The 27,094-nt window shown below is 41.2% G+C and overlaps 1 protein-coding gene across 1 annotated transcript in view; it reads left to right on the top strand.

The window, feature by feature from the left end:
* Window positions 1–12,188: 12,188 nt before the first annotated feature.
* The window catches only part of MARCO (macrophage receptor with collagenous structure), a 59,477-nt gene continuing 44,571 nt past the window's right edge, over window positions 12,189–27,094 (top strand). The window contains exon 1 of the mRNA XM_015109934.3: window positions 12,189–12,435. Within this exon, the coding sequence (XP_014965420.3) occupies window positions 12,339–12,435 (97 nt within the window). The 5' untranslated portion in view covers window positions 12,189–12,338. The remainder of the gene's footprint in view (window positions 12,436–27,094) is intronic.

Here is a 27,094-nt window from a genome sequence, read left to right as displayed (position 1 = left end):
AGCCGAAATCATGCCACAGAACCCATCCAGTGAGGACCCATCTACTGCTGTGGCTGCCTCTGCTGCCTATGCAGGAGGAGTCGTAGGACCCAAGGCATTGTCTAGCTGCTGCCCCTTCCCTGGTGTGCAGCAATCCCTCTTCTTTAAAGGAATGTGGTGGCACGTCTGGTTGGCCACATGACCATGCCTGTCTGCAAGTGAGGTTGAGAACTCAAGCAATTCAACCCTTTGGCCTCTTTAGTAGAATAGGGTTTTGCCTCCCATTAACTCTCCAAAGGCAGGGAAGACCCAAAACATTGAAACGGTGCTCAAAAACAGGTTAGTCATAAAGAAACAAGCATAAAACTGCCTTATCCAGGGCCTTTGGCACATTCTTGACTTCACACCAAGTCATGAGCTGCCTCTGAGTCCTTTCTTAAGCGATCTTTGAGAGGGAGACCCTCTACTCATCACCATGAATGGCCCAACCCATTCATGAGGGATCTCCCCAAATGATGCAAATACCTCCCACCAGACCCCATCTCCAGCACTGGGGACTACAATTCAACATGAGATATCCAAACTGTGTCAGAGACAATGTGACACCAGAAATACATTTGGATCTGCACAGCCAGCTGTCCACCATGATGCAGCAATCATCAATCATCTAGCTACTCATCTGTCAGGTATACCAACCAGCTACTCACCACTCTCCTTCCTCTCAAAGCCCTCTAGGTGCTCTCTGGATCTCCACGAGATTGTAAATGGATCATTCTTCACCCTACATTTCCAATTTACATGACCATTTACCCCTCTCCATTCAGAGCCTCACTGCTAGCAGTGTTCAGAAATGAAAGTCAGAAAGAGAAGAGAAACCTAAGCAATTCTTTCTGACCCAGGTCCTCTTTCACATGCACTTTCTTCCATCTTTTAGGCTCAGATTACGCCATTCATCTTTGGGGTTCCCAAGGAGTCATACCACCCTGAATGGTTAGTGAATGAACACTGATTCTCTCCAAAGTCAGTGTCCATCTGAACCCAGACTTCTTGGAGATAATGGGCAGGAACAGGCTTGAGGATAGAGAAAAGGCAAAATACACACCCATCCTCCAGATTTCCTGGGCGTAAAGTTCTGTTTTTTAGCAAGGCATGGTACTAGGCCATTTTGGCCAATCTGACTTACATTTTGTTTGTGTGTGGTAAAATATACAAAACATAGTATTTATCATTTTAACCATTTATAAATGTACATATGTTTTGGCTCTCTCTTGCTCCTTCTCTGGCCTTGTGATGTGCCTCCTCCCCCTTTGCCTTCTACCATGAGTAAAATCTCCCCAAGGCCTCCCCAGAAACTGAACAGACACTGGCATCATGCTTGCACAGCCTGCTGAAACTGGAAGATATGAAATTAGCCGGGAATGACACATTTGATGGTTCCTGTGCAAAGAATAGGTTCTGGACCTGAAGAGAAATTAAATCTGCACCTGATTTAATAATAATTAGGTGGAGATACAAGACTAATGTTGAATATGATAGTGGACAGCAAAGAAAAAGTTTCAGTATGCAGGGATTTTATATTAAGAGGAGAAGAGATATATAAAGACATAGAGCAAATTCGGACACAGAGACAGACATGCATAGAGGGAAGAGAGTGTGAAGACATGCAGGGAGAAGGTGACCATGTGACTGGAATGTGCATCTACAAGCCAAGGACTGCCAGTCAATCACCAGAAGCTAGAAGAGTCAAGGAAAGATTCTCTTTTAGAGCCTTCAAAGAGAGCATGACCCTGCCAATGCCTTGATTTTTTATTTCTAGTCTCCAGAGCTGTGAAAGAATAAATTTGTGTTGTTTTATGCAAACAACAACAACAACAACAAAAAACAAGTGTAAGTTTTGATATGCTGTGTTTTCATTTTCATTCATCTTTAAATATTTTCTAATTTCCCTTGTGATGTTTTTCTTTGACCCACTGGTTGTTTAAGAGTGTGCTGTTTATTTTCACATGTTAGTGAATTTTCCAGTTTTTCTTCTGTTATTGATTTCTGACTTCATCTTGTTATGGTTGGAGAAGATACTTTGTATGACACCAATCTTTTAAAATCTGTTGAGACTTGTTTTGTGGCCTAACGGAGTGTATCCTGGAGAAGGTTACTTGTGCCCTTGAGAAGAATGTGCATTGTATTGTTGAATGGAGTTTCTGTACATGTCTGTTGGGTCTAGTTGGCTTATTGTGTCTTTCAAGTCCCCTATTTCCTTACTTATCTTCCGTCTGACTAATCTATCCTTTATTGAAAATGTGGTATCAAAGTATCCATTTCTCCCTTCAATTCCATGAGTTTTGGCTTCGTATATTTTGAGAGTCTTTTATTAGGTTGATTTGTGTTGCTATAACAAAATACCTGAGACTGGTGATTTATAAACAAGAGAAATTAATTTTTTCACAGTTCTGGAGCCTGAGAAGCACAAGATCAAGGTGCCAGCAAGTTTGGTTTTGTGGTGAGGGCTGCTCTCTGCTTCCAAGATGGCACCTTGTTGCTGTAACCTCCTGAGGGGAGAAATGCTGTGTTCTCACATGGCAGATAGTGGAAGGGCAAGCAAGTGGAACACTGCATGAAAATAACACTTTTTTATGTGGACTTTAATCACAATTGCCAAAGGAAGAGCCCCTATGACCTAATCACATTCACCATTAATTTCAACACCTGAATTTTGGAGGGGAGAGATTCAAACCATAGCAGTCTGTAAATCTTTATAATTGTCACATCTTCTTTCTTTATTGAGTCTTTTATTAAAATATAATGTTCTTTTCTGTCTCTTGTGACCTTTTAGGATTAAAGTCTATATTTTTCTAATATTAGTATGGCCACATCACTTCTCTTTTTGGTTACTATTTACATGGAATAATTTTTTCCATCCTTTCACTTTCAACCTACTTGTATCTGAATCTAAAGTGAGTCTCATAGTTGGATCATGTAGGTTTTTTTAAAATCCATTTTTCTTTCTTTTGATTGGAAGATTTAATTCATTTATATTTAAGGTAATTACTGATAAGAAGGGACTTACTTCTGCCATTTTGCTATTTGTTTTCCATATGCCCTGTAGTATTACTTTCCTCATTTCCTCCATTACCACCTTTGTGTTTAGTTGCTTTTTTTGTAGTGAAACTTTTTGATTCCTGTGATGATTAGTTTTGAATGTGGACTTGACTGAATTAAGGAATACCTAGAGAACTGATAAGGTATACTTTTTGATGTGTCTATAAAGCCATTTCCAGAGGATATTTGTGTGCAAGTTGGTGGAATGAGTGAAAAAGATCCTCCCCAATGTGGGCAGGCACCATTCAAATGGCTCGGGGCCCAGATGAAACAAAAAGGCAGAAGAAGGGAGCATTCTAGCTCTCTGTCTTCTGGCTATAATGCTCCTCTTTTCCTGCCTCTGGATATCAGAACTCCAGGCTTTCTTGCCTTAGGACCCCAGGACTTACACCAGCAGCCCTTTGAGTTCTCAGGGCTTTGCCCTAAGACCGAGAGTTATATCATCAGCTTTCCTGGTTCTGAAGCTTTCAGGCTTGGACTGGGCCACTCTCTGGAATATCAAGGGAGCGTATGGGACTTCCTCAGCCTCCATAATTGTATGAGCCAATTCCCCTAAAAATCTTCTCTCATCTATATCTCCTGTTGGTTATGCCTCTCTGGAGAACCCTAATGAATATGATTCCCTTGTCATTTTCTTTGGAAGGGACACATTCAAACCATAGCAGTCTGTAAATCTGTATAATTGTTATATCTTCTTGCTGTATTGAACCTCTTATTAATATACAATGCTGTCTGCCCCTTATAACCTTTTTGGGTTAAAAGTCTATTTTTACTTTAAAATACATTTTCTTTTTAATGAATTTAACTGATATTTTCTATTGTGTTAATTCAATAGATATTTTCTTTGTTCTCACTTCAGGGATTACATTGAATACACGAAAGCTGTAACAGTCTAATTTGAATTTTTACCAATTTAAGTTCAGTAACATAAAAACTTTGCTTTCATAGTGCCCAGTCTTCTCTTTCTGTTATTAGTGTCACAGATTAAGTCTTTACAAATTGTGTCCCCAATAATGTATATTAATAATTCATTTTTACACATTTGTCTTTGAATCACAGAGAAAATTAAAAATGTAGTTATGAACCAAAATTACAATAATACTAACTTTTATAATAGCCTCTGTATTTACCATTACTGGAGATCCTTATTTCTTCATGTGGCTTCCAGTTACTGTCTAATTTTCTTTCATTTCACCCTGAAGGGACTCCCTTAAGGATTTCTTGCAGGGAAGGTCTAGTGGTAATAAACTCAGCTTTTGTTTATCTGAGAATATTGTAATTTCACTCTTATTTTTAAGAATAGTTTTGCTGAATATTGAATTCTCAGTTGATAGGTTTTTTTTTTTTTTCTTTAAGCACTTTGAATATATCAAACCACTGACTTCTGGCCTTCTAGATTTCTGATGAGAAATCAGCTGAAATTTTTTTTTAGAGATGGGTTTTGTTATGTTGCCTAGGTTGTACTCGAACCCCCTGGGCTCAAGTCGTTTTTCTGCTTCAGCCTCCTGAATAGCTGGGACTATAGGTGCACACCACCGTGCCTGGCTTGCTGAAATCTCATTGAGAGCCCTTCTATGTAATTAGTCACTTCTCTCTTGCTGCTTTTAAGATTCTCTCTTTGTCTTCTGATTATAATGTGCATCACTGTGGGTCTCTTTGAGTCTACCCCACTTCTTTGTTTATCAAGCTTCTTGAATTTCTAAATTCATGTCTTTCATCACATTTGGAGACTTTGATGAAAGTCTCCATTAGGGCAGAAAAATTCCATTATTTCTGCCCTTTCCTCTCTTTTCTCCTTCTGAGATTACCAGAAGTAGAAATTTGAAAATCATGGAATTTAAAACCATGAGACTAGGTAACATCACCAAGAAAGTATGTAAGAATGGAAAAGATGACAAAGGCTAGAACCCTGGGGCACTGCAACATTAAGAGGTGAGGAAAAGAGAAGGGATGAGCAGAGTGAACTAAGAGTAACCAGTAAGATAGGAAGACTATCAAGAAACTGTTATGTCTTTTCTTTCTTTTTTTTTTGAGACGGAGTTTTGCTCTTGTCGCCCCGGCTGCAGTGCAATGGCGTGATCTTGGCTCACTGCAACCTCTGCCTCTGTGGGTCAAGTGAGTCTCCTGACTCAGCCTCCTGAGTAGCTGGGATTACAGGCATGCATCACCACGTCCGGCTAATTTTGTATTTTTAGTGAAGACAGGGTTTCTCCATGTTGGTCAGGCTGGTCTCGAACTCCCAACCTCAGGTGATCCGCCTGCCTTGGCCTCCCAAAGTGCTGGCATTACAGGCCTGAGACATGGCCAGCCAAGAAACTTTTATGTCTTAAAGGAAAATGTAGAGATTATTTCATGGAGGAGAGAGTGAGCAACCCTAAGAAATGCTTCTGACAAATAAAATGAAAACTTGAATTTGACCATAGGATGTCACCATGCAGAGTTCACTGGTGATATTAACATGAGTGGTTTGGTTGAGTGATGGAAATGAAAACTCCACTGGAGTTGCTCTAAAAGAGCATGGGAGGAGAGAAATTGAAGATAGTGGGTATAGACAATTCTTTTGAGAAAATTTACTTGAATAGAGAGCAAGAAATTAGGTAGTAAGTTGTAGGACAGCGTGTCAAGAGTAGGTGTTTTAGAATATGAGAAATGGTATGTGTGTTCAGCAGTTGGAAATAACTTCAGTAGAGACTGTAGAATCAATGTTGTAGAGGAGATTGAAGGAAGAATTGCTACTGAGAAAATGCCCATGAGTAGGTGAGAGGGGATGGAATTAATGCACAGGTTGAAGTACTGGCTCTTGATAGAAACTTAAAAAGTTCATCTGCATCAAAGAGAGGCAGGCAGAAGCCTTAGCATAGATACTGGTGATGGTGGAGGTGCAGAGAATGTTCTTTCTGGTTGTTTGGATTTCCTCAGTGAAAGTAAGGTAAGAGCGAAGACAAGATTAAAGAGAAGACAGGTATGAAAGATTTATTTGGGAGAGTGAGTTGAATAAAGACTATTATACTATTCCCAGATAGGATTAAGGTTTATTTGCAGTTCACGTCACAAAATTAAAGTAAGATCATCAACAGGGCCACATCGTTCTCTCCAGTTACATTCAGCTGCACTGAGAGTTGGATCTAACCAGGGTTGTGGGTTTAGTCAAGTGAGGACAATGAAGCAAAAAAGGGATAAAGGAGTTAAGGATGTGTGCCAGGGGGTGAGTAGCCATAAATTTAAGCTGATTACGTAGGGAAGAGAGGACATAAAGTAGATGATGGGCAGTGGCAGAGTAGCAGAATAATAGATAAGAGGTCCTAGAGTCAAAAGATTGTTGGAGTTAGTGCTAAGGAAATGAGCTGGAAAGATAGGAGGCATGGCCAGAAAGAGGAATAAATGAACAATTAGGAAGGAGTTACAGTTGCTAAAAATGACAAGATAGGGCACAACCCCACGAGTACATGACTAAGGGAGGGTGAATAGCAAGCTCATTGGAAAGGGTAAGGTTCTGTTTTCTTTTCCTACTAGCACAGAGCTTGGAACGTAGTAGGCACTCATTATAAATCTGTTGAATGAATGAATGAGTGAGGAATGACTACCACCTCCCCAGCAGCTCTAATTGAATTCCTGGCTTCTCTATTCCATCCATATGCTCTCAATCCAGGATTGGTCAGGCAAAATGGTTTCAGGTCAATGCAAATTAGCACAGGTGACCCTTGGTAGAACTGTGAAACCTGTAAAGTTTTTATTCGTGGCTCTTGCTTTTCTTTCCATGCATTTATAGCACTCTCTTGTGCAGAGCTTCTAGGGCCTGGGCGCTCCCACTCTCTCTTGTGCTCCCATCTCTTCAATCCTCCAAACCTGCTCTGAAAAAGAATAATATTGCTCATTTACACTTCGGTGTATGTCTCTGTTTCCTCTCCTAGAGGGGATGTATGTTTACATCTCATTTCTAATTGAGGGAATATAAGGTTTGGTCCCCTATGAAAACATTGCAGGTGTCAGGAAGGCAGGGCATGGTGCCTGGGGTCAGGAGAACTTGTGTTCCTGAAATCAGACCAGGAAGGCTGCAGATTTCCCAGCCTCTGCCCTTTATGGTCCCAGAATTGGGAGTGCTGAGTCAGTGGAAGAGTCTCATAAGAGACCAGTTTGCTTCTCTTTTCTTTCCTATGTTCTCACAGCGGAGTTTGCAGTCCGAATTCTGCAATCCCAGTGTTCCCGGAACCAAGCCGGGTCTGGCTGCATTTTCTCAAGGCCCAATAATGAGAAGCAAACAAACTAGGAAAGAAGGGAATTTATTGCTGTAGCTGGATACAGGGAGAAGGACAGAGATAATTCCATCGTACCAACCCAAAGTATTGCTATTTTCTTAGTGCTTATATAGGTTGGGGTTATGTACCTACATGCAGTATAGCGTTCACTTAAGTCTATTGGTAACTAATTTTGTTTCAGCTAGAAGGTCAGAGGCAAAAAATGCTTGCTAAGTCCAATGAAAAGGTCCCTATTGCTTTCAAGCCCTGTCTACTATGGTACCCAAGTGATTATTTCTATGTTATCTCCTTTACCGCTTGGTCCAGAGAGCTGCCTTAGGCTCTCCAATGACTCTATTCAAACAGCTGCCTCGGTTACCTTGAGTGGTCTCAAATTTCATCGACCCGAGACGGGTGCTGGCACTAGGAATGTAAGACTGTCTCTATTATTTTGGATTGCTTTAGGTTAGGAAGAAGCCCATGCAATGCTCCTACTGACCATGTTTCATTTTTAGCTTTGATGTCTGGGCACTGATTTCCCTAGGTTTAACTATTTGCTCAATGTTAAGGCAGCTCTGTGGAAATTTGTCTGTGTAACTCGGGTGCTACGCAGGCCTGTCTGTGTGACTGTCATGCCTGCCTGTCTGTGTGATTGTCAGGGAGAACTGACCTACCACACCAGCGAGTGTTAAGGATCCTCGTCAGGCAAGAGAGGGTGTGGGTGGCCAGTTCACACCTGTCACTGGGAGGCTGGCACTGTCACCCTCTCATTCCAATGACTCTCAAAAGACAAACCTCTGTGAGTTGGGCCAAGGTCCAACAACAATGATTCTTTTTTGTCCTTTAACTTCTGTTTTAATTAACTTTATTGAAGCATGATTTACATACCATAAAATGCACACACTTCAAGTGTAAAGTTTAGTGACTTTTGTAACTAACACCCCAAACAAGATACAGAACACTTTCCTCTCCCTAGAAGTTTCCTTTGTGCTCCACTGTGGTAGAGTCCCCCTTACTCCCACCCCAGGACCCAATGGTTCCGTTTGCTGACACTTTGAATGAGTTTTGCTTGTTCTAGAAGCCTGTATAAATGAGATCATACCGTATGTCCTGTTTGAAGTCTAACTTCTTTTGCTCAGCATAATGGGTTCTGAGACTCATTCACATGGCGTATTTCATTTTACTGCAGACTAGTATTCCATTGCATAGATAGGACACAATTCATTTGCCTGTTGATGGTCATTTGTGTTGTTGATTTTCTCTAATTTTTAAATGATTAACACTTCTTGAGCTTCATTAAGTACCAGGAGCTTAGGTAAGCCTGGGCACTCACAACCGGCAGGAAAAATGAAGTCAATAGATAAAACTTTTAAAAATGTTTCTCTCTTATACATTCCCTTCAGTCCAGGCTCTCCATCCCTTCTGCTGGTGGACATAGGCAGATGACTGAGCAGATGCGTGGAAGGGACTCCAGAGTGGTCCCCAAGGCTCGGTTCGCCTGTCTGCTGTGAATTGGTTGGTTCGTTTCGGATACATGGGTTTGCGCCGGTAATTTTTATATCATGCGTTAACTTGGTTGCCCCAGTTTTAAGCTGGAATTGGGTTGCTCAAGGATTCTCCTTGATGATCTGCCAGGCAGCTCACTGACTGAACTAATTTGGAACCCACTAGCTGATAGGAAATCAGGCTCCATGGAGACCATCAAGAGTGGCCACACTTGCCTGGGACTGCAGCCCCACCACTCCTGTGTGATTAAGCATTGGGAGCCACTTGACCATCACTTCAGAGAATATCAGAACTTGATGTAACTACACTGGGCATTGAGCCCTCTCCAAACGCTCATTTAAATACTCCAGTCCAATTATATGCATGCCGTTAGACAAATAAAACTAGACCCTGCATTTATTGGACAACTTGGTCTCCAAATGCCACTTCACCTGGGAAGAAACAGCTGGATCTGTGTTCCTGGAGATAAAAGTGTCTGAGTAAGACTTCAGAAGAGACTGTACCATATTTCTATTTATAGAAGATTTAAAGGATTTGTAAGGGATTCATTGACAATGCAGTTTTGTATGACATACTCTCTTGATATAAAATGCTATTCTATATATATAGCCCTTTTGTTTACATGTACTTGCTCATTTATTATTTTATTTGATCCACACATCCACTCCATGGGCAAACAGGGCAACTCTGGGTATCCCATTTTGTAATGGGGATGCTGAAACACAGAGCTAATGAGAGGGCCAGGACTACGGTAAGCAAATGAGGAGAGTCATTGTACGTGCAAAGTGGGATTCTGTCTTTCTTTAAGATGTTGATATTTTGTTCATCACAGAATTTTTGCATTAACTTTGATTTTTTAAATATATTGCACTAAAATATTATTTGTATTGATTATTGAATCTTTTGTACTCAAGGATAGTGAATTACTTGCTTCGTCCTAATCCCTGAGTCTCAGGCCCTGCAAGGTGAATGGATTAGCTTGAATCATATAACGTATCCATTTATTACATATGAAAAACGGATGATATCAGTCATTTCATATCATTCAACCTAATGGATCCTCCTAGGATGGAGTCAGGAGGCCACACTGCACATGAGTGCCTCAATTATACTGCTCGATAGTCCTAAGCCTGGTGCACATTAGAGCTCCTTCTGAAATTTTTATTAAAACCAGAGCCTCAGACTTGCGATGGGAAACTGGCATGTGTGTTATCAAAAAGTTCCTCTGCTGCAAACCTCTGGATTGGAGCCCCTGGATTAAACCAGAATTAAATCTGTCTATAGTCTGAGGCAGAGAGTCTGGATTCAAATTCTGGTGTAGCTCTTTATAACCATACAATTTGAGGCAAGTTGCAAGTTATGAGTGTTGAGCAATGTATGTAAATTTGTCTAGCACAGTGTCTGGCATAACAGTAAATCTCGGATAAGAATTAATGCTTGTACAAGCCATTACTCTGTGTGGAAGTTCAGAGAAGTAAGTCATTGAAGGTCACACAGCAAGTCAATGAAAGAGTTGAGTTTGGGACCCAAGTCTCTCTGGCCCCATAGCCAGAGGTGAAGTGACTACACTTGACATCCACTAAGTGCTTCCTCTAAGAACAGGGATCCTCAATAATTAGCCCATGACATTTTCTAATAAGTCCCCTCCCCACACTCACGAGAATCAAAGCTAAGCTGACTAGGCGGAGGCAGAGGCAGAGCAGGGAGCTCTGCCAGGCTAAGTGAGCAGGTTCCTTTGCCTGGGGGATTGCCCTCCAATGAGCAAATCCCCTGTTATCTGGTCCTATCTACCCCTCAGACTCTGGCTGGAGCCATCACTTCCTCATTTCCAATTCTCCTCTTTAAATTTTTCTGTCCTGGCTTCTGCTGCTTGTCCTCTGGCGGAACCAGTGACTTCCTGAATGTTGAAATTGTGGGCGCCACGGGGGACCTCTGCTTTTCAGGGCACTGCTAGGAACTCACTTTCCTGAGTTTCATCCCTTTTCACTTTCTGACATACCACAGGCCAAAGAAAGTGACTTAGCCTGGCTCAGCTTCACCTCCTGCCACCCGTCTTCCTCACCTCTTACATTTCAAATAGGCCAAAAGTCTGTGGCTCCCCTGTTCTGGGCCGTCCCACCTCTGAGAGGCTGTGCCTTCCCTCCTTCCTCCCTGGAGGGCCTTTTCCTCATCTTGATCTGGATCAATCCCCCATTATCCCTTTAAGCCCAGCTCTGGCATCCCTTGATTCAGATGATAAAGCTTTTTGTCATATTTCTGCCCTGTCTCCCCTGCCTCCAGGCACTTCTGTCTTCTCAGGGACATCAACCTTTGCCGCACTTCTCAGCAGCTTTGTGGAATCTGGTTGTAGCGGCATCCATCTTGCGTGCTAGACTGTGAATATCTTTAATGAAAAAAAAGGCCATTTCTTCATCTCCTTGGCACCCAGCAGGCTCACAATGTCTCCAGTGATAATAATAACAACATGACCGTAGTGTTTATTACCTAATACTTCCATCCTAGCCACCTGACATGATTTAATTCATTTAAGGCTCACAAAATTCATATCTTCCTTACTTTCACAAACAGAATGGTGAGATGCTCAAAGCTCAAGTGACTTGCTCACTGCCAGACAGCTCCTATGTGGAAGAGGTGGAATTTGAAGCCAGGCTTTCTAGCTCATAGTGTCTGTGTCTTAACCACCATGCTATACGGCATCCCTGGTAGAGATGCCTGCCAGGAGGGAGAGAGGGAAGAGGTTACTTTCCTTAAGGAGTCCAGATCTCACTGGGGCCTGGACAAGGACACCTGTAATACATGTACACATGTGCACACATGTGTACACACACACACAGAGAACATGGGAAAACTCCAAGAAGAAATACTAAGTGCTAAAATATGTGGTTCAGAGCAGTGCTTCTCAAACGGTAATGTGTATGTAAATCACCTGGGGATCTAGTTAAACTGTAGGTTTGGATTTGATCTGATGGGGTGGGACCAGAGACTCATTGTTAGAACAAGCGAACTTGCATTTCTAACAAGTTCTCAGGTGATCCTGATACTGCTGGTCCATGGACCACACTTTGAGCAGCAAGGATGAACTCTAAAGGTTGAGGCAGGTCAGAGAAGGGAGATTTCACTGTGGGCTGGAGAGGTCCTGGGACAGTGAGCTGAGTCTGGGCCCATGGCAGGGCTTGGTTGGCTCTCTCTGGGGGCATGCAGCTTTTGGGTCTCAGGGACCTGGGAGCGAGGGGGTGCTTTCAGAGGCCCGTAACTTGTGCCCCAAAGCCTCCTCCATCCCCCTTAACAAGCAGCAGCACTGTGTAGGAGATCCACATGTGAATACCCCGTGTTTGAGAAATGTCCAATCCTGATCATGTCAGGAAACATTCTGCAAATTCCGAAATCAGAGCCAAAGGGAAGTGCTGCGAGGTTTACAACCAGCTGTAGTGGTTCGATGGGAAGGATCTTTCTCCGAGTGGTTCCTCTTGAGGGGAGCATTTCTGCTGGTTCCAGGACTTTGGCCATCTATAAAGCTTGGCAATGAGAAATAAGAAAATTCTCAAGGAGGACGAGCTCTTGAGTGAGACCCAACAAGCAGTTTTTCATCAAATTGCAATGGAGCCTTTCGAAATCAGTGGTAAAGTACTATTCCTCAATAATGGAATTGATCAGAAATGTAGTCTTTCTGCTAGCGAGATACGAAAATAGACAAGTCAATAGAAAGTCTGGGTTTGGCCTATTGCTGCATTTTGCACGTAACCATCACTAATATGTGTCGGGAGTGCTTCAATTTGGAATTTCTGGAATGCTAATAATAGATGCTGTATCTTTAGCATATAGTCAGGTTTTTCTTAGCTTCACTATTGTTTTAATCATATTTAAATATTTTCCCTTGAAAAAAATGCCAATACTTATTAAATGTCCCCTTTTATTATGACTGTCTTATTCTGACACACAGGTTGGGTGATACAATGAAAACGCAAAACAGGGGCACTGAAAGGGGACCACAAAACTGAAGTCAAGCATGACAGTTTTCAAAACACAGCTTCTTTAAAATTGTTTAAGGGGATTTCTGTTATAACTGATATGCTGGTCAGGAAACATTCGGTATTTCATGTTGACTGAAATATGTTCATAGTTTCATAATTAGTTTGTCTTAGGTTAAACTCAGGTCTGTAATATTCAGTCAACTCTGTCGTGTTTATTTTCTCATTCAGTGTTCAACAGGTGATGCATTTTTAAAATCTTCCAGAATTTGTAGCATTTGAAGTCATGGGTGGGCTTGCATTCCACACATGATCTCTGATTTCCTAGTTCTAGAACATTCTCTTGGGATCATCTTCCAAGTTGATCAGTCATTTCCACTCCCAGGCTTTGCTGGAAGATGTCTATGCAGGAAAATTGGTGGCTCTGTCTGTCTCCTGGCCAAAGTATCCTTCTCATCCCACACCTGTCTGTCCAGGTTCCTGCCTGCAATTTTTATGGGTACAAAGATGAAGCGTCTGGGGCTATGCCTCTAGGAATTTACAGTGTAATAACAGAGAAAGGCATGAGTGCTAGTGACTATAATAATCATTGGCTATTTAGAACTTCTCAGAATGTAACATTCTGGATACTGACTGTTGAAGAGACTGAAGATGTTCAAGCATACTCAGCACCTATTTCCAGCAAGGCACTGTGCTCAGTGCCAAGGAAACAGGCTTGAATAAACATAGCCTCTGGCCTCTGGCTTCTGGCAGGAGGGGACAGGGGACAGGGTGAGCTGCCCCTGAACTGACAATTTCCATGTTGTGACTGAGACTTCCACAGGACATGATGGATGGATCTAACCGAGTGTAGGACCCTGGAGGGCAGAGCTGACACCTCTTCCAAAGTTTAAAGGATAAAGGGGGTCCGTTAGAGAAAGAAGTGAGTGCCTGGGGCAGGGGTGGGCGCCACATGTTTGTATTGTATTCACAAGAAATATTTGGAGAAATATAAATAAATCCATACTGTTTGGCCATAATTGGGAGGGAAAGACCAGTGGGGACTGAGGCGGGAACCAAAAACATTGACTTCATCTTGAAGTCAGTGGGGAAGCGGGAAGGGGGCGATGTGGGGCTGAAAGACACCAATGTGTATGTGAGGTTGCTCTTTGTCCTACATGGGAATGACTGGAGAGAAGCTGAGGACAGAGAGGAACTTGGCAGCAAGAGGTGATGAGGGGCAGTGGATGGAAGGCAGGAAAAGAGAGGAATGCTCTGGAGAAACCCTGGAAATCAGATCAATTGGACTACAACGGCAGGACAGGGCTGGGGAGGAAGACGCAAGAGTTAAGGGTGAACCCCAGATTTCTGACCTGGGTTGTGTGTGTCACCAACTAAAAATGTAACCAAACTAGTGCAGGAGGATTCCTTGAGCCCGGAAATTTCAGACCAGCCTGGGCAACATAGCAAGACCCTATCTCCACCAATAAATAAATAAAAAGTTTAAAAGTGTCTTACCAAAACACTAAAACTACTCCAATTTGGATGAAACATTTTCTTAAATGCATTCACAACATCCTGCCTTCTAATACAAAGACTGTGGAACATGTGAAACTTCCTAGAAGAGTGCCATTATGCAGGTAATCACTGTGAGGCTCTGTAACACAGTGACCCCTCAGGGCCGGCTCTATGCACCTTATTTATTTTTTGTTTGCTGAAGATTTATTTATTTAGGCCATATATAGTTTTATTTTCTTCTGAAAATACACTGTCTTAAACTTCCCTTGTATGGTTCATGAAAAACAGCACTGAAAAACATTTCTCAGGTCCTTTTCCCCATTTATTTTTCTCTATTGTTTGTATTGAAATACAAAATGCTGCTTTTCCCTGATGACAAAGTATTAAACTAGTTTATTATTATTATCCAAGGATACCGGACTAGGAAAGTTTTAACCACATGCTGAAGAAAATTTTAGAAGTGAGTTTGGGAAACTTTTGGAATATAACTTTCATTTTTTCTAAAATTAATCTAAAAAAATGATGACGAGTGTAAATTTCACAGTATACCCTCTAGAAGCACAGTGCACCTTGCCTCCCTCTTTCCTGACATCACCTCCAGCCTCCCTCATTAGAACAAGCCTCCTTCATTCCATTATCTGCACTAGAATTAAGGTACTCTTTCTTTTCTTTCTTTTTCATTCTAGCTTTTTAGAATTGTGATTAACAATACAAACTGTATATATTTATGATGTACACATGATGATTTGATATACGTATCCACTGACAAATGACCACCAGAAAGACTACTTTAGTTTCCTGAAGGGACTTGACATAGGGTGGGCTTCTGTGGCCCTCAGGGTCCCACACAATCCCAGGTCTTTCCTCAGAGCCATAGAAACTGCTCTTTAGCCCCATCATCCACCTCAACAATGGAACATTTGGGCTTGAAAGAGAGGATTTACCTATTGACAATATCTTTCTGAGATGTGTCTCTTTCTACCTTTTTGAAAATTAGCAACCTGTGTCTCGCTTTAGGCTTCCTGTCACACTTCTGGTACATCTGGTTTCTCAAGGAAGACTACTGTTACCACACCAACAAGCACTTGTTAGGCTGTGCAATGTGATCTGTCGAGACCTCTTTTTTTTTTTTTTTTTTTTTTCTTTTTTGAGATGGAGTCTCCTCTGTCACCCAGGCTGGAGTGCAGTGGAGCAATCTCGGCTCACTGCAACCTCCATCTCCGGGGTTCAAGTGATTCTCATGCCTCAGTCTCCCTAGCAGCTGGGATTACAGGTGCCCGCCACCATGCCCGGCTACCTTTTATATTTTTAGTAGAGATGGGGTTTCACCATGTTGGCCAAGCTGCTGTCCAACTCCTGACCTCAAGTGATCTGCCCCCCTCGGCCTCCCAAAGTGCTGGAATTACAGGCATGAGCCACACACCTGGCCCTGTTGGGACCTCTTACCCCAGCTTCTCAACTACTTCAGGCTTCCCACCAACTTCAGTCTGAAGAACATTCTTCCTGAGAGAGAAGATTGAAACAAAATACAAGAAGAAAAGTTAAGGTTTTTATTGTTGTTTTAATTAACACTAACCATTGTCTCTCAGTAGTGAGCCTAACCATCCTTTCTTCCCACCCTTAAGATACTCTAGAGCGACCTTTAACAAACCCAAACCCTCAAGTACATTCAGGCTCAGTCTTGCTGACACGACTGCTATTATTTCAGGTCGTAGTTCTGACTTTGCTCTTTATCATACCAATATTTCTCAACATCTTTTAAAATCTGGCTTTAATGTAGAGTTCTGTCTTTACTTTCTATTGTGAAATAGGTATAGATTCAGGGAAAGTTGCAAAAAAATGCACAAAGAAGCTTTTCTGACACTTGACTCATTCTGTCCCAGTGGTAACATCTTACATTGCATTAATACAAAATTACAACCCGGAAATTGATATTGGTGCAATCCATAGAGCTTATTCATTAATTTTACATGCACTCATCCGTGGGTATGTATATAGTTCTACCAATTCTATGCTAAATAACCCCACATACCCCTCACTCCCCCATCAGCAATCATCAACCCTTGGCAACCACTAATCAGCTTCCCATCTCTATAATTTTGCCATTTTGGGAATGTTACATAAAGAAGTTACACAGTATGTGACTTTCTTTAAGATTGATTTTTTTCATATAGTGAAACCCATCCAAGTTGTATCCATCCGTAGTTGGCTCTTCTTATTGAGTAGCATTCGTTGATATGAATGTATCAGAGACTGTTTAACATTCACCCACTGAAGGACATTTGGGTTGTTTTCGGTTTGGGGGCTATTACAAATAAAGTTGCCATGACCATTTCTGTAAATGCTTTTGTGTGACTTTAAGTTCTCATTTCTCCAACGTAAATGTTCAAAAGTGTAATTGCAGGATTCTAAGTGTATGTTCGGTTTTACAAGAAGCAGTCAATATATTTTCCAAAGCGACTATACCATTTTACATTCCAGCAGCAATGTACAACTGATCCTGTTTTCTGCAACCTTGCCAACCTTTGACATTATCACTATTTTTAAATGTAACCATTCTCATAGGTGTATAGTGATATTTCATTGTAGACTTAATTTACATTTTCCTAATGGCTAGTAATGTTGATTATCTTCTCATGTGCTTAATTTCCATGTGTATAACCTCTTCAGTGAAATGACTCTTTGTGTCTTTTGCCTATGTTTTAATTGGATCTTTTGTTTTTTACTGTTTGGTTTTAAGAATTCTTTATATATTCTATATAGAAGTCCTTCGCTAGATATGCAGTTTGCAAATATTTTCTCCCAGTCTGTAACTTGTATTGCTATGTTCATATCAGCATCTTTCACAGAGCAAAAGTTTTTAATTTTGATAAGGTCCAACCTAACAATTTTTCCATCTATGTGTTGTGCTTTCAGTGTCAAGTCTAAGAGCTCTTTAGCCCTTGTTGCTGAAGATTTTCTTCTCTATCTTATCGTAAAATTTTTTTAGTTTTATGTTTTACAGTTAAGTTCATGCTCTATTTTATTTTTATTTTTATATGTTAGAGACAGGCTCTCACTGTGTTGCCCAGGTTGGAGTGTGCAGTGGCTATTCACAGGTGTGGTCACAGTGCATTGCAGCCTCAAACTCATGAGCTCATGTGATCTTCCCACTTCAGCCTCCCAAGTAGCTGGGACTACAGGCTCATACTACCATGCCCAGATCATGCTTATGATCCATTTTGAATTGATTTTTGTATAACGTATAAGGTTTAGGCCAAGGTTTTCATTTGTTTCATTTTGTTGACCATGGATATATCATCATTCCGTGCACCATTTATTGAAAGGCTATCCTTTCCCTGTTGAATTGCTTTTACACCTTTGTCAAAAACAACTTGGGTAAATTTGTGTGCATCTCATTCTGCATTCTTTATTCTGTTCCAGTGGTCTATGTGACTGTCCCTCTGCCAATACCACAGTGCTTTGATTACTATAGTTATATTATAAGCCTTAATATCAGGCAGAGTTATTCCTCAAATTTTAGTCTTCTTTTCAAAACTGCTTTAGCTATTCTAGGGTTTTTGCCTTTCCATATAAATTTAAGTATCAGCTTGTCTATGGTTACAAAATGATCTTGCTGAAATTTTGATAGGCATTGTGTTACATCTATAGACAAATGTAGAGAGAACTGATATCTTTATTATATGCAGACTTCCAATTCATGTACGTCTCTCCATTTACTTAGGTCTTTGGTTCTTTTAATTAAATTTAAAAAAATTTTCAGCATACAGATCCTGTACATGTTTTGTTAGATTTATATCTAAATATTTCATTTCTTAGAAATACCAAAGTTGTTGGAAATAGATAATTGGTGCCACGAAGAAAAATCAGCACAGAGACAAAAGATCTCTCAGCAAGGCCATCTTTACTTTCTGCAGAAAGGGTGCACAATCACAGATGGAACAATGGCGGGAGCACACTTGAACAAAAGAAAAGCAGACATATTTATCCCTTAGGCATTTGGTACGTCCTTACTGTGTGTCCTGCATCCATTGGCTGGAGCAGGACCTCACAATCTTAAACTGATACCCGATTTGCTAATAGCCTAAAACTTTCCTAAATAGGTAAGTACAGGGAAGAACAAAGAAGTTAGTAACAAAAGGTTTAAGGAAGCAATAACATTTCCAAATAAGGAAGGGGCATAGGCTGTGAGCTGGAACATGCCTGTGAGCATGTTCAACAGTTACAAAGGATAGGGCTTCACAAAGAGTTATTAACACAAAGCAAGGAGGCTTGAAGAAAGTTAGTCCTCAAAAGAAACCATCATTTCCAACACTTACAATTTATTCTTCAACAAGAAGGAAAACTTTGAAGAGGAAATTTTTACTTTCTATAATCCCTCCTCTTTTACTTTTTACTTTTCCTCTTCAAACTTGCTTAACATGTCTTGGCTTAATTGTTTTGATTAACTCCTGGATATATGGTACAACATAATACCTAAGAAGAAAGAGTATACTTACTATAGTTGTTAAAGAGGTAAGAATTGAAGCTACTTTGTTGTTGTTGTTGTTTTCCTTTTCTGGTCAACAAAATACCAGAATAAAAGGGATAGGCAATTGAACTAGAGCATAAGTGTTGCTCCAATTATTTGGCAGAGTGTCCAGTAATGGTCCTCCACAATCCCACCATGCATCCACTCAGGGCAGATGTATGAATAAGGGCAGACTGATGGGGCAGCTCTTGGAAGTGCCTGACTTCATTGCACCCTGTTATGTCTCCAAGGAATGCCAGATTTTCCCCCTTGTCATTGGAGACATGAGGTAAAATTGGTTTTGGAAGTTGGAGGCTGGATGACCCTCAAGGGCTGACCCCCAGGGTGTTGAACTTCAGGAAATAGCAGAAAAAGAGCTTGGCACTATTCTTTATTCCAGGAGGTGGAATCTTGAAAAAGAGCTGCCATGTACTCCATGTCCGCTTGATTTGAGGACCATACTAGTGGAAAGGCAACAACATAGGCCTCTGGCCTACCATGCACACAAGCGTAACAGTCACTTTTATTTAAAGTGTGAACAGAATATTTAATCTATTTTAACCAGGCATTTACATCTTTATATCCTGTTTCAATGGCTATGGTTTGCCGTAGGTTTCTCATTTATACTACTGAGAAGTTGCTTTTGTCATTTGACATGAGGCGAGTCATAGTTTGATTTTGTAGGTTTGGAAAAGGGGCAGCTGTAGGAGGTGCCTATTGGATCCTTTCCAGTGACCTCTGTTCCTAAACCACAGAAGCGCCCTACAGTGGGGTTAGAGTTGCTGGTGGTAGGAATAGTAATGGATATAAGCACTGGGTAAGGAAACGAAAGGAAAAGATAGATAGACTAAGCTTTCCTTAGCTTTAACTTGGTAGGGTTTGATCCAGGAACAATGGCCTATGATTCTGAGGATAATGGTGCTCGCTTGACTCAGGTGTGATGTGTCCATCCCTTTCTGCTATATGAACAGCAGTCTCGGTGGTTAGTAGCACAAGGTACGGTCCTTCCCACACTGGCCTGAGTTTCCCTTCTTTCCACGCTTTGAGGAGAATGTGATCCCCAGGCTGGTGCTGGTGTACTGGAAACTCCAAGGGTGGCACCTGTGCTAAAAGACCTTTTGTTTTAAGGGAAGAGAAGGTGGAGGATAAACCAAGTATATAATTTCTAAGAAACTGATCTTTTGTTTAAAATGTGGGGACATCAACAGTGGACTTTATAGTCCTTGGTGCCTTCTTGCTGAGAAATTTTCTTTAGCACCTATTTTTATTAGTTTTTAGACCAAAGAAAGCCAAACATCATTTTATATTTGACAATGCTTCCTGTATGATTTTATACCACATAAGCTAAATTTTACCTTTATATTAGTGTTATTAATGTTAAACTTAATTTTAATAAAACTTTGTAGACATATTTATCTAATTTTAATGTCTGACCATAAGGTAAGATTTTTATAGACTGTTTTTAACCTTTTATAATTTTTTGTTAAAGAGCAGGTTAGTGCTTTAAGGAAAACCTGTTGTGCTTTTATTTTAATGTCCAGTTCACAGAAAAACTGGATGACACCCCTTTAACTTTAGCCAATATGTTTACACACAGAATTTCCTTTACAATTTAAGTTTCAAAACTTGCTTAAACCTTCAAAACAAAATTTTTTAAACCTTTTAATGTAGGTGAAAATCCACATTCTTATGCCTCTTTATAATCCTTTTACCAAAAGTATATTTTACTTTCCTTACACACCTTGCATATAAACTGTTTCTTCAATAGTTTTACATTCAGGAGGCCTAATCACTTTTAAATTATACAACATTTCTTGCATAAATTCCCTTTTACAACTTATTTTTTCGCGACTTTCACAGAAAATTCTTCGATATACTTTAACTTTCTGAATTGTTGCAAACATCCCTTTCTTTAAACAACCAGTTAATTTATTTTAGGACAAGAATTAACCATATAACATTCCTTTTTACATAAATTTTTCCCCCCTCCCTTTTTTTTTCCTCAAAGGTGATAACCATTCTTTTCCAAAGTGAAATTACTTCATGTCTGTGGACCAGACTGTTTAAGACCACAAGATTAGAAGTTAGGATAATACGCGTTACACTGTTAACATTTAGCAAACTTTACTTTGTTGAAAACCTTGTAGGTTTTGGGTTTCAATTATCCTTTGCTATTAATAAAACCTAATTTAGTCCAAATTTAACTGAGAATTGGTATAGATGACTCCTTCCTGAATCTGTAAGTATTTTAAGGCTTGGCTGAGTGCAAACAGCTCGCATTTTTGAGCAGACCAATTATTCGGCAATTTTCCTAACTCTGCTTCTACAAGAGTTTCCTTATCACTTACTGAATACCCATTGTGTCCTTTTCCCTCAGTCACCCAGGAGGAACCATCTATCTTCCTGTCACCCAGGAGGAACCATCAGTCATCCTGTCCTGAAGGGAGTTCCTCCTAGGTCTGGTGGCACCTTTGCTTGGTAATTAAGATTTAGATCCCTTGTTAGGAAACCTACTGGGTCAAGGGAATTTTCAGTGGCTAATGTCAAATCATTTTTTTCTAACAGAATAGCCTCATACCTTAAGGTTCTTGAGTCAGTGAGCTACCTTTTAGCTTTTGGGGTTTTTTGTTTTTTTGTTTGTTTGTTTTGACCTAGGATAGTTCTGACGTGATGACGTGTGCTCACAATGAAGTTTCCTCTGAAAGTTATTTTTCTACTTTGTTCCGGTAGCAAAGCAGTTGCTGCTACAGATTGAATGCATTTGGGCCATCTGTGGGTTACTGGGTTAAGGATTTTTTATTAGAAAAGCTACGGGTTGTCAGTGGCCTCAGTGCTTTCGGGCTACGCCCTTGTTCCCACTGACAACAAGGTGATATTGGAGTGTTATAGGGTCATGGAGAAGACCTTCAATTATCAATTATAGGTTTTAAATTTACCCTGGCTTTTAAATGAATAGGGTATACTGTTTTCTCTTTACTGCTTCTATCTCTCTTTCTCTCTCTCTCTTTGACTCTCTCTCTTCCTCTCTTTTACTCCCTCTTTATCTCTGTCTCTTTCTCTCTTTCTCGCTCTCTCTGATTCTCTCTCTCTTTCTCTCTCTCTCTTTGACTCCTTCTTTGTATCTCTATCTCTCTCTCTTTCTCTCCCTTACTTCCTCTCCCAATTTCTCTTTCCTCTCTGCTGGTCTTTCCCTGCCCCTGCCAGCCGCTTATGCTGCTGTTCTCCCTTCTCCTTCCCCTTCCCCTGGGAAGCAACCAGCAGGAGTGGAGCTTAGTCTCTTTCTTACCCCCGAGAAGAAGGGAAAGGGGAGTTCTGAATATTTTTCTTACTACCAGAAGTTTGTTTGAGGTTCAACCACCTGAAATTTGAGGAAGGTTCAACCCCTCAAACCAGGGATGTCTTGCCTTGCCTGTCCTGGAAGGCTCAACCCCTCAAACCAGGGGATGTCTTGCCTTGCCTGCCTTGGGAGGTTGACCTGGTTTCTCCCTTTCACCCCTCTGAAGGTCCCTTGCAGACTTCCCACTTGTGCTGTCCTCTCTGGCTGCTCCCCCAAGGGAGAATTAGGCGCCTCTTAGTGTTGGCATGCCAGTATAAATCCCATGGCAGGATCCGCCCTAAGCCATATGAGGTAGCTACGGAACCGCAGAGAGGACACACTCCCTCCATCCAGCAGTAGGACTTGTCACCATCCACACAAACAACACCGCAAGCAGGGTTGTCTGTGATCATTCACGCACATGCACATTTAGCCCTCCAGAATTTCATCACCAAGGAAGTACTCTACCAGCTCCTGTGGATTTCCTTCCTTTGTCTGTGCACAAAGTCGTCGCCACAGTATGTGAGGATCCTTTAAGCTAGGTTGCTGGCCAGTTTCTTTCTGCATTGCTGAGAGCTCAGGTTATTCCTCGCACCAGGTAGGTCTTGGTACCTTACGTCTGAGGCCACGGCAAGAGGTGGTGTGGTGCCTCCTCATGAAAGAGGACTAGAGACGCCCCTGAAGGAGAATGTATCCCCATACAATTGCCACAAAAATTGTTAGAAATACCAAATTGTTAGAAATAGATAATTGGTGCCACAAAGGAAAGTCAACACAGAGACAAAAGATCTCTCAGCAAGGCCATCTTTACTTTCTGCAGAAATGGTGCTTAATTGCAGATGGAACAATGGCAGGAGCACACTTGAACAAAGGAAAAGCAGACATATTTATCCTTTACGCATTTGGGTCGTCCTTACTGTGTGTCCTGCATCCATTGGCTGGAGCAGGACCTCACAATCTTAAACTGATACCCGATTTGCTAATAGCCTAAAACTTTCCTAAATAGGTAAGTACAGAGAAGAACAAAGAAGTTGGTAACAAAAGGTTTAAGGAAGCAGTAACATTCCCAAATAAGGAAGGGGCATAGGCTGTGAGCTGGAATGGGCCTGTGTAATCAGCAGTTACATAGGCTAGGGCTTAACAAAAAGTTATTAAACACAAAGCAAGGAGGCTTGAAGAAACTTAGTTCTCAAAAGAAACCATCATTTCCAACACTCACAATTTATTCTTCAACAAGAAGGAAAACTTTGAAGAGGAAACTTTTTACTTTCTCCATTTGGTGTGATTGTCAATTCTATTATGCTTTTAATTTGGTTTCCACTTATTGTTAGTATACAGAAATGTGGTTGATTTTTATGTGTTGATCTTGTATCTTCCAACTTTGTGAATTTATTTATTCATTCTAAAAGTTTTCTGGAGGTGGGGGGATCATGGTAGATGAGAGGTGGGACTAGATTTCTGCTCCAGACAGAGCAGCATGCAGAGGCTTGCTTTGTGAACTTTAGCTCCATATCAACTGCAAGAACAAACCAGCAATCCTGAGAGGACCCACAGACGCTCTGAAGGAAGTGGCCTGCTCCTGGAGGATCCAGTAGACACTCCAAATACTGTGAGTGCCCCAGCCATGTAAGTGGGAAAGGGAGACCCTCGTCTCCTGAACACACATCCCCACTGGAGAAGCTGAAGATCTGTTTGCAGGAGAACTTTCCAACTTTACCTGGAGCTGATCAAGTTAAAGAGCTGCGCCAAGTGAAATATAGGGGTGGGGGAAGCAGCAGAAAGGCCCTGGGAGCTTGCTGGGTCCCCAAGCAGCCCATTCCTGGCTGGCACCACAGGGATCCATCAGGAAGGTGGCCAGAGGAGCAGGGAATAAAACTCCACAGGGAGAAGGGATTCTCTAGCTGAACTTTGTAACAATTTGAACGGGGTGAGAAGCCTCCTGACCAGAACTCAGGGGAGGGCACAAATCCAGCTTGCAGACTTCACAGGCAGGGGAAGAATTAAAGTCCTTTTCTTTGGCAGCTGGGAGGCAGACAAAGCTTCGGGCAAGTTTTCAAGGCTGTCTCACCCTCCCCCTGGAAACACACTTGGGGTTGTTGCTGGGGGCACAGTGGGAGTGAGACTGGCCCTTTGATTTGTGTGGCAGCTGGGTGAGACCTGTAACTGCCAGCTTTCCCCCACTTCCCTGACAACCTGCATGACTCAGTAGAGGCAGCCATAATCCTTCTAGGACACAACTCCAGTGACCTGGGAATCTCACCCTTATACCCCACAGCAGCTGCAGCAAGACCTGCCGAAGGAGACTCTGAGATCATATACACCTAGCCCCACCCCTGGACCTGATGATCTTTCCCTACCTGCCCTGGAAGCAGAAGACAAAGGACATGTGATACTGGGAGCTCTAGGGCCGCACCCACCACCAGTCCCCTTCCACACTACTACAGCTGATGCTTTCTGGAAATTGCCACCTCCTGGCAGGAGGCCAACCAGCACAAAAATAGAGTATTAAACCACCAGAGCTAAGGACCTTCACAGAGTCCACTGCACCCTCTGCTGCCTCCACTGGAACAGGCGCTGGTATCCACAGCTAAGAGACCCTTGGGCAGTTCACATCAGAGGACTTTGTGAAGACAACCACCAGTACCAGTCTGGAGTTGAGTAGAGTCACTGGGTGGCTAAACCTAGAAGAGAGACAAAAATCACCGCAGTTTGACTCACAGGAAGCTACATCCACAGGAAAATGGGGAGAGTTCTACATCAAGGGAACACCCTGTGGAACAAAAAAATCTGAACAGCAATCTTCAGACCTAGGCTTCCCTCTGACAGAACCTACCCAAATGAAAAGGAACCAGAAAACCAACCCTGGTAATATGACAAAACAAGGCTCATCCAAACCCCCGAATCCACTGCCAGAAAAAAAAAATCACACTAGTTCACCAGCAATGGATCCAAGCCAAGAAGAAATCCCTGATTTACCTGAAAAAAAAAAAAATTCTGGAGGTTAGTTATTAAGCTAATCAGGGAGGGACCAGAGAAAGATGAAGCCCAATGCAAGGAAATCCAAAAAATTATATGAGAAGCAAAGGGAGAAATATTCAAGAAAATAGATAGCTTAAAGAAAAAAAACAGTTAAAAATTCAGGAAACTTTGGACACACTTTTAGAAATGTGAAATGCTCTGGAAAGTCTCAGCAATAGAATTGAACAAGTAGAAGAAAGAAATTCAGAGTTCAAAGACAAGGTCTTTGAATTAACCCAGTCCAACAAAGATAAAGAAAAAAGAATAAGAAAATATGAACAAAGCCTCCAAGAAGTCCGGGATTATGGTAGACAACCAAACCTAAGAATAATCGATGTTCCTGAGGAAAAAGACAATTCTAAAAGCTTGAAAACATACTTGGGGGAGTAATCAAGGAACACTTCCTGGCCTTGCTAGAGACTTAGACATGGAAATACAAGAAGCACAAAGAACACCTGGGAAATTCGTTGCAAAAAGATCTTCCTCTAGACACATTGTCATCAGGTTATCTAAAGTGAAGATGAAGGAAAGAGTCTTAAGAGTTGTGAGACAGAAGCACCAGTTAACCTATAAAGGAAAACCTATCAGATTAACAGCAGATTTCTCAGCAGAAACCCTACAAGCTAGAAAGGATTGGGGCCCTATCTTCTGCCTTCTCAAACAAAACAATTATCAGCCAAGAATTTTGTATCCAGCAAAACTAAGCATCCCTGTATGAAGGAAAGACACCATTGTTTTCCGGCAAGCAAACGCCAAGACAGTTCGCCATTGCCAAGCCACCACTACAAGAACTGCTAAAAGGAGCCCTAAATGAAACAAATCCCAGAAACACATCAAAACAGAACTTCTTTAAAGCATAAATCACACAGGACCTATAATACAAAAATATAAGTTAAAAAGCAAAAACAAAAAACAAAACAAAGTACAGGCAACAAAGAGCATGATGAATGCAAGGGTACCTCACATTTCAATACTAACATTAAATATAAATGGCCTAAGTGCTCTACTTAAAAGATACAGAACTGCAGAATGGATAGGAACTTACTAATCAACTATCTGCTGCCTTCAGGAGACTCACCTAACACATAAGGACTCACATAAACTTAAAATAGAGGGGTGTAAAAAGGCATTTCATGCAAATGGGCACCAAAAGTGAGCAAGGGGTAGTTATTCTTATATTAGACAAAATAATATTTAAAGCAATAGAGGTTAAAAGAGACAAAAAGGGACATACATAATGGTAAAAATCCTCGTCCAACAGGAAGATATCACAATCCCAAACATTTATGCACTTAATACTGGAGCTCCCAAATTTATAAAACAATTACTAATAGACCTAAGAAACGAGATAGACAGCAACACAATAATAGTTAGTGAGGTACTTCAATACTCTACTGACAGCACAAGAGAAGTCATCAAGACAGAAAGTCAACAAAGAAAAGATGGATTTGAACTATACCTTGGAACAAATGGACTTAGCAGATATATACAGAACAATTCATCCAACAACCAAAGAATACACATTCTATTCAACAGTGCATGGAAATTTCTCCAAGACAGATCATATGATAGGCTATAAAATGAGCCTCAATAAATTTAAGAAAATTGAAATTATATCAAGCATTCTCTCAGACTACAGTGTAATAAAACTGGAAATCAACTCGAAAAGGAACCCTCAAAACCATGCAAATACATGGGAATTAAATAACCTACTGCTGAATGAGGATTGGGTCAAAAACGAAATCAAGATGGAAATTAAAAAATTCTTTGAACTGAATGACAATAATGACACAACCTATCAAAACCTCTGGGATACAGCTAAGGTGTTGCTAAGAGGAAAGTTCATACTCCTAAACACCTACATCAAAAAGCCTAAAAGAGCACAGCCAATCTAAGGTCACACCTCAAGGAACTAGAGAAACAAGAACAAACCAAATGCAAACCCAGCAGAAGAAAGGAAACAACCAAG

This window comes from Macaca mulatta, chromosome 12 (genome assembly GCF_049350105.2).
Source record: "Macaca mulatta isolate MMU2019108-1 chromosome 12, T2T-MMU8v2.0, whole genome shotgun sequence".
NCBI lineage: Eukaryota > Metazoa > Chordata > Mammalia > Primates > Cercopithecidae > Macaca > Macaca mulatta.
Note: the sequence above shows the minus strand (reverse complement) of the source record. Positions and strands in the feature narration are given on the sequence as shown.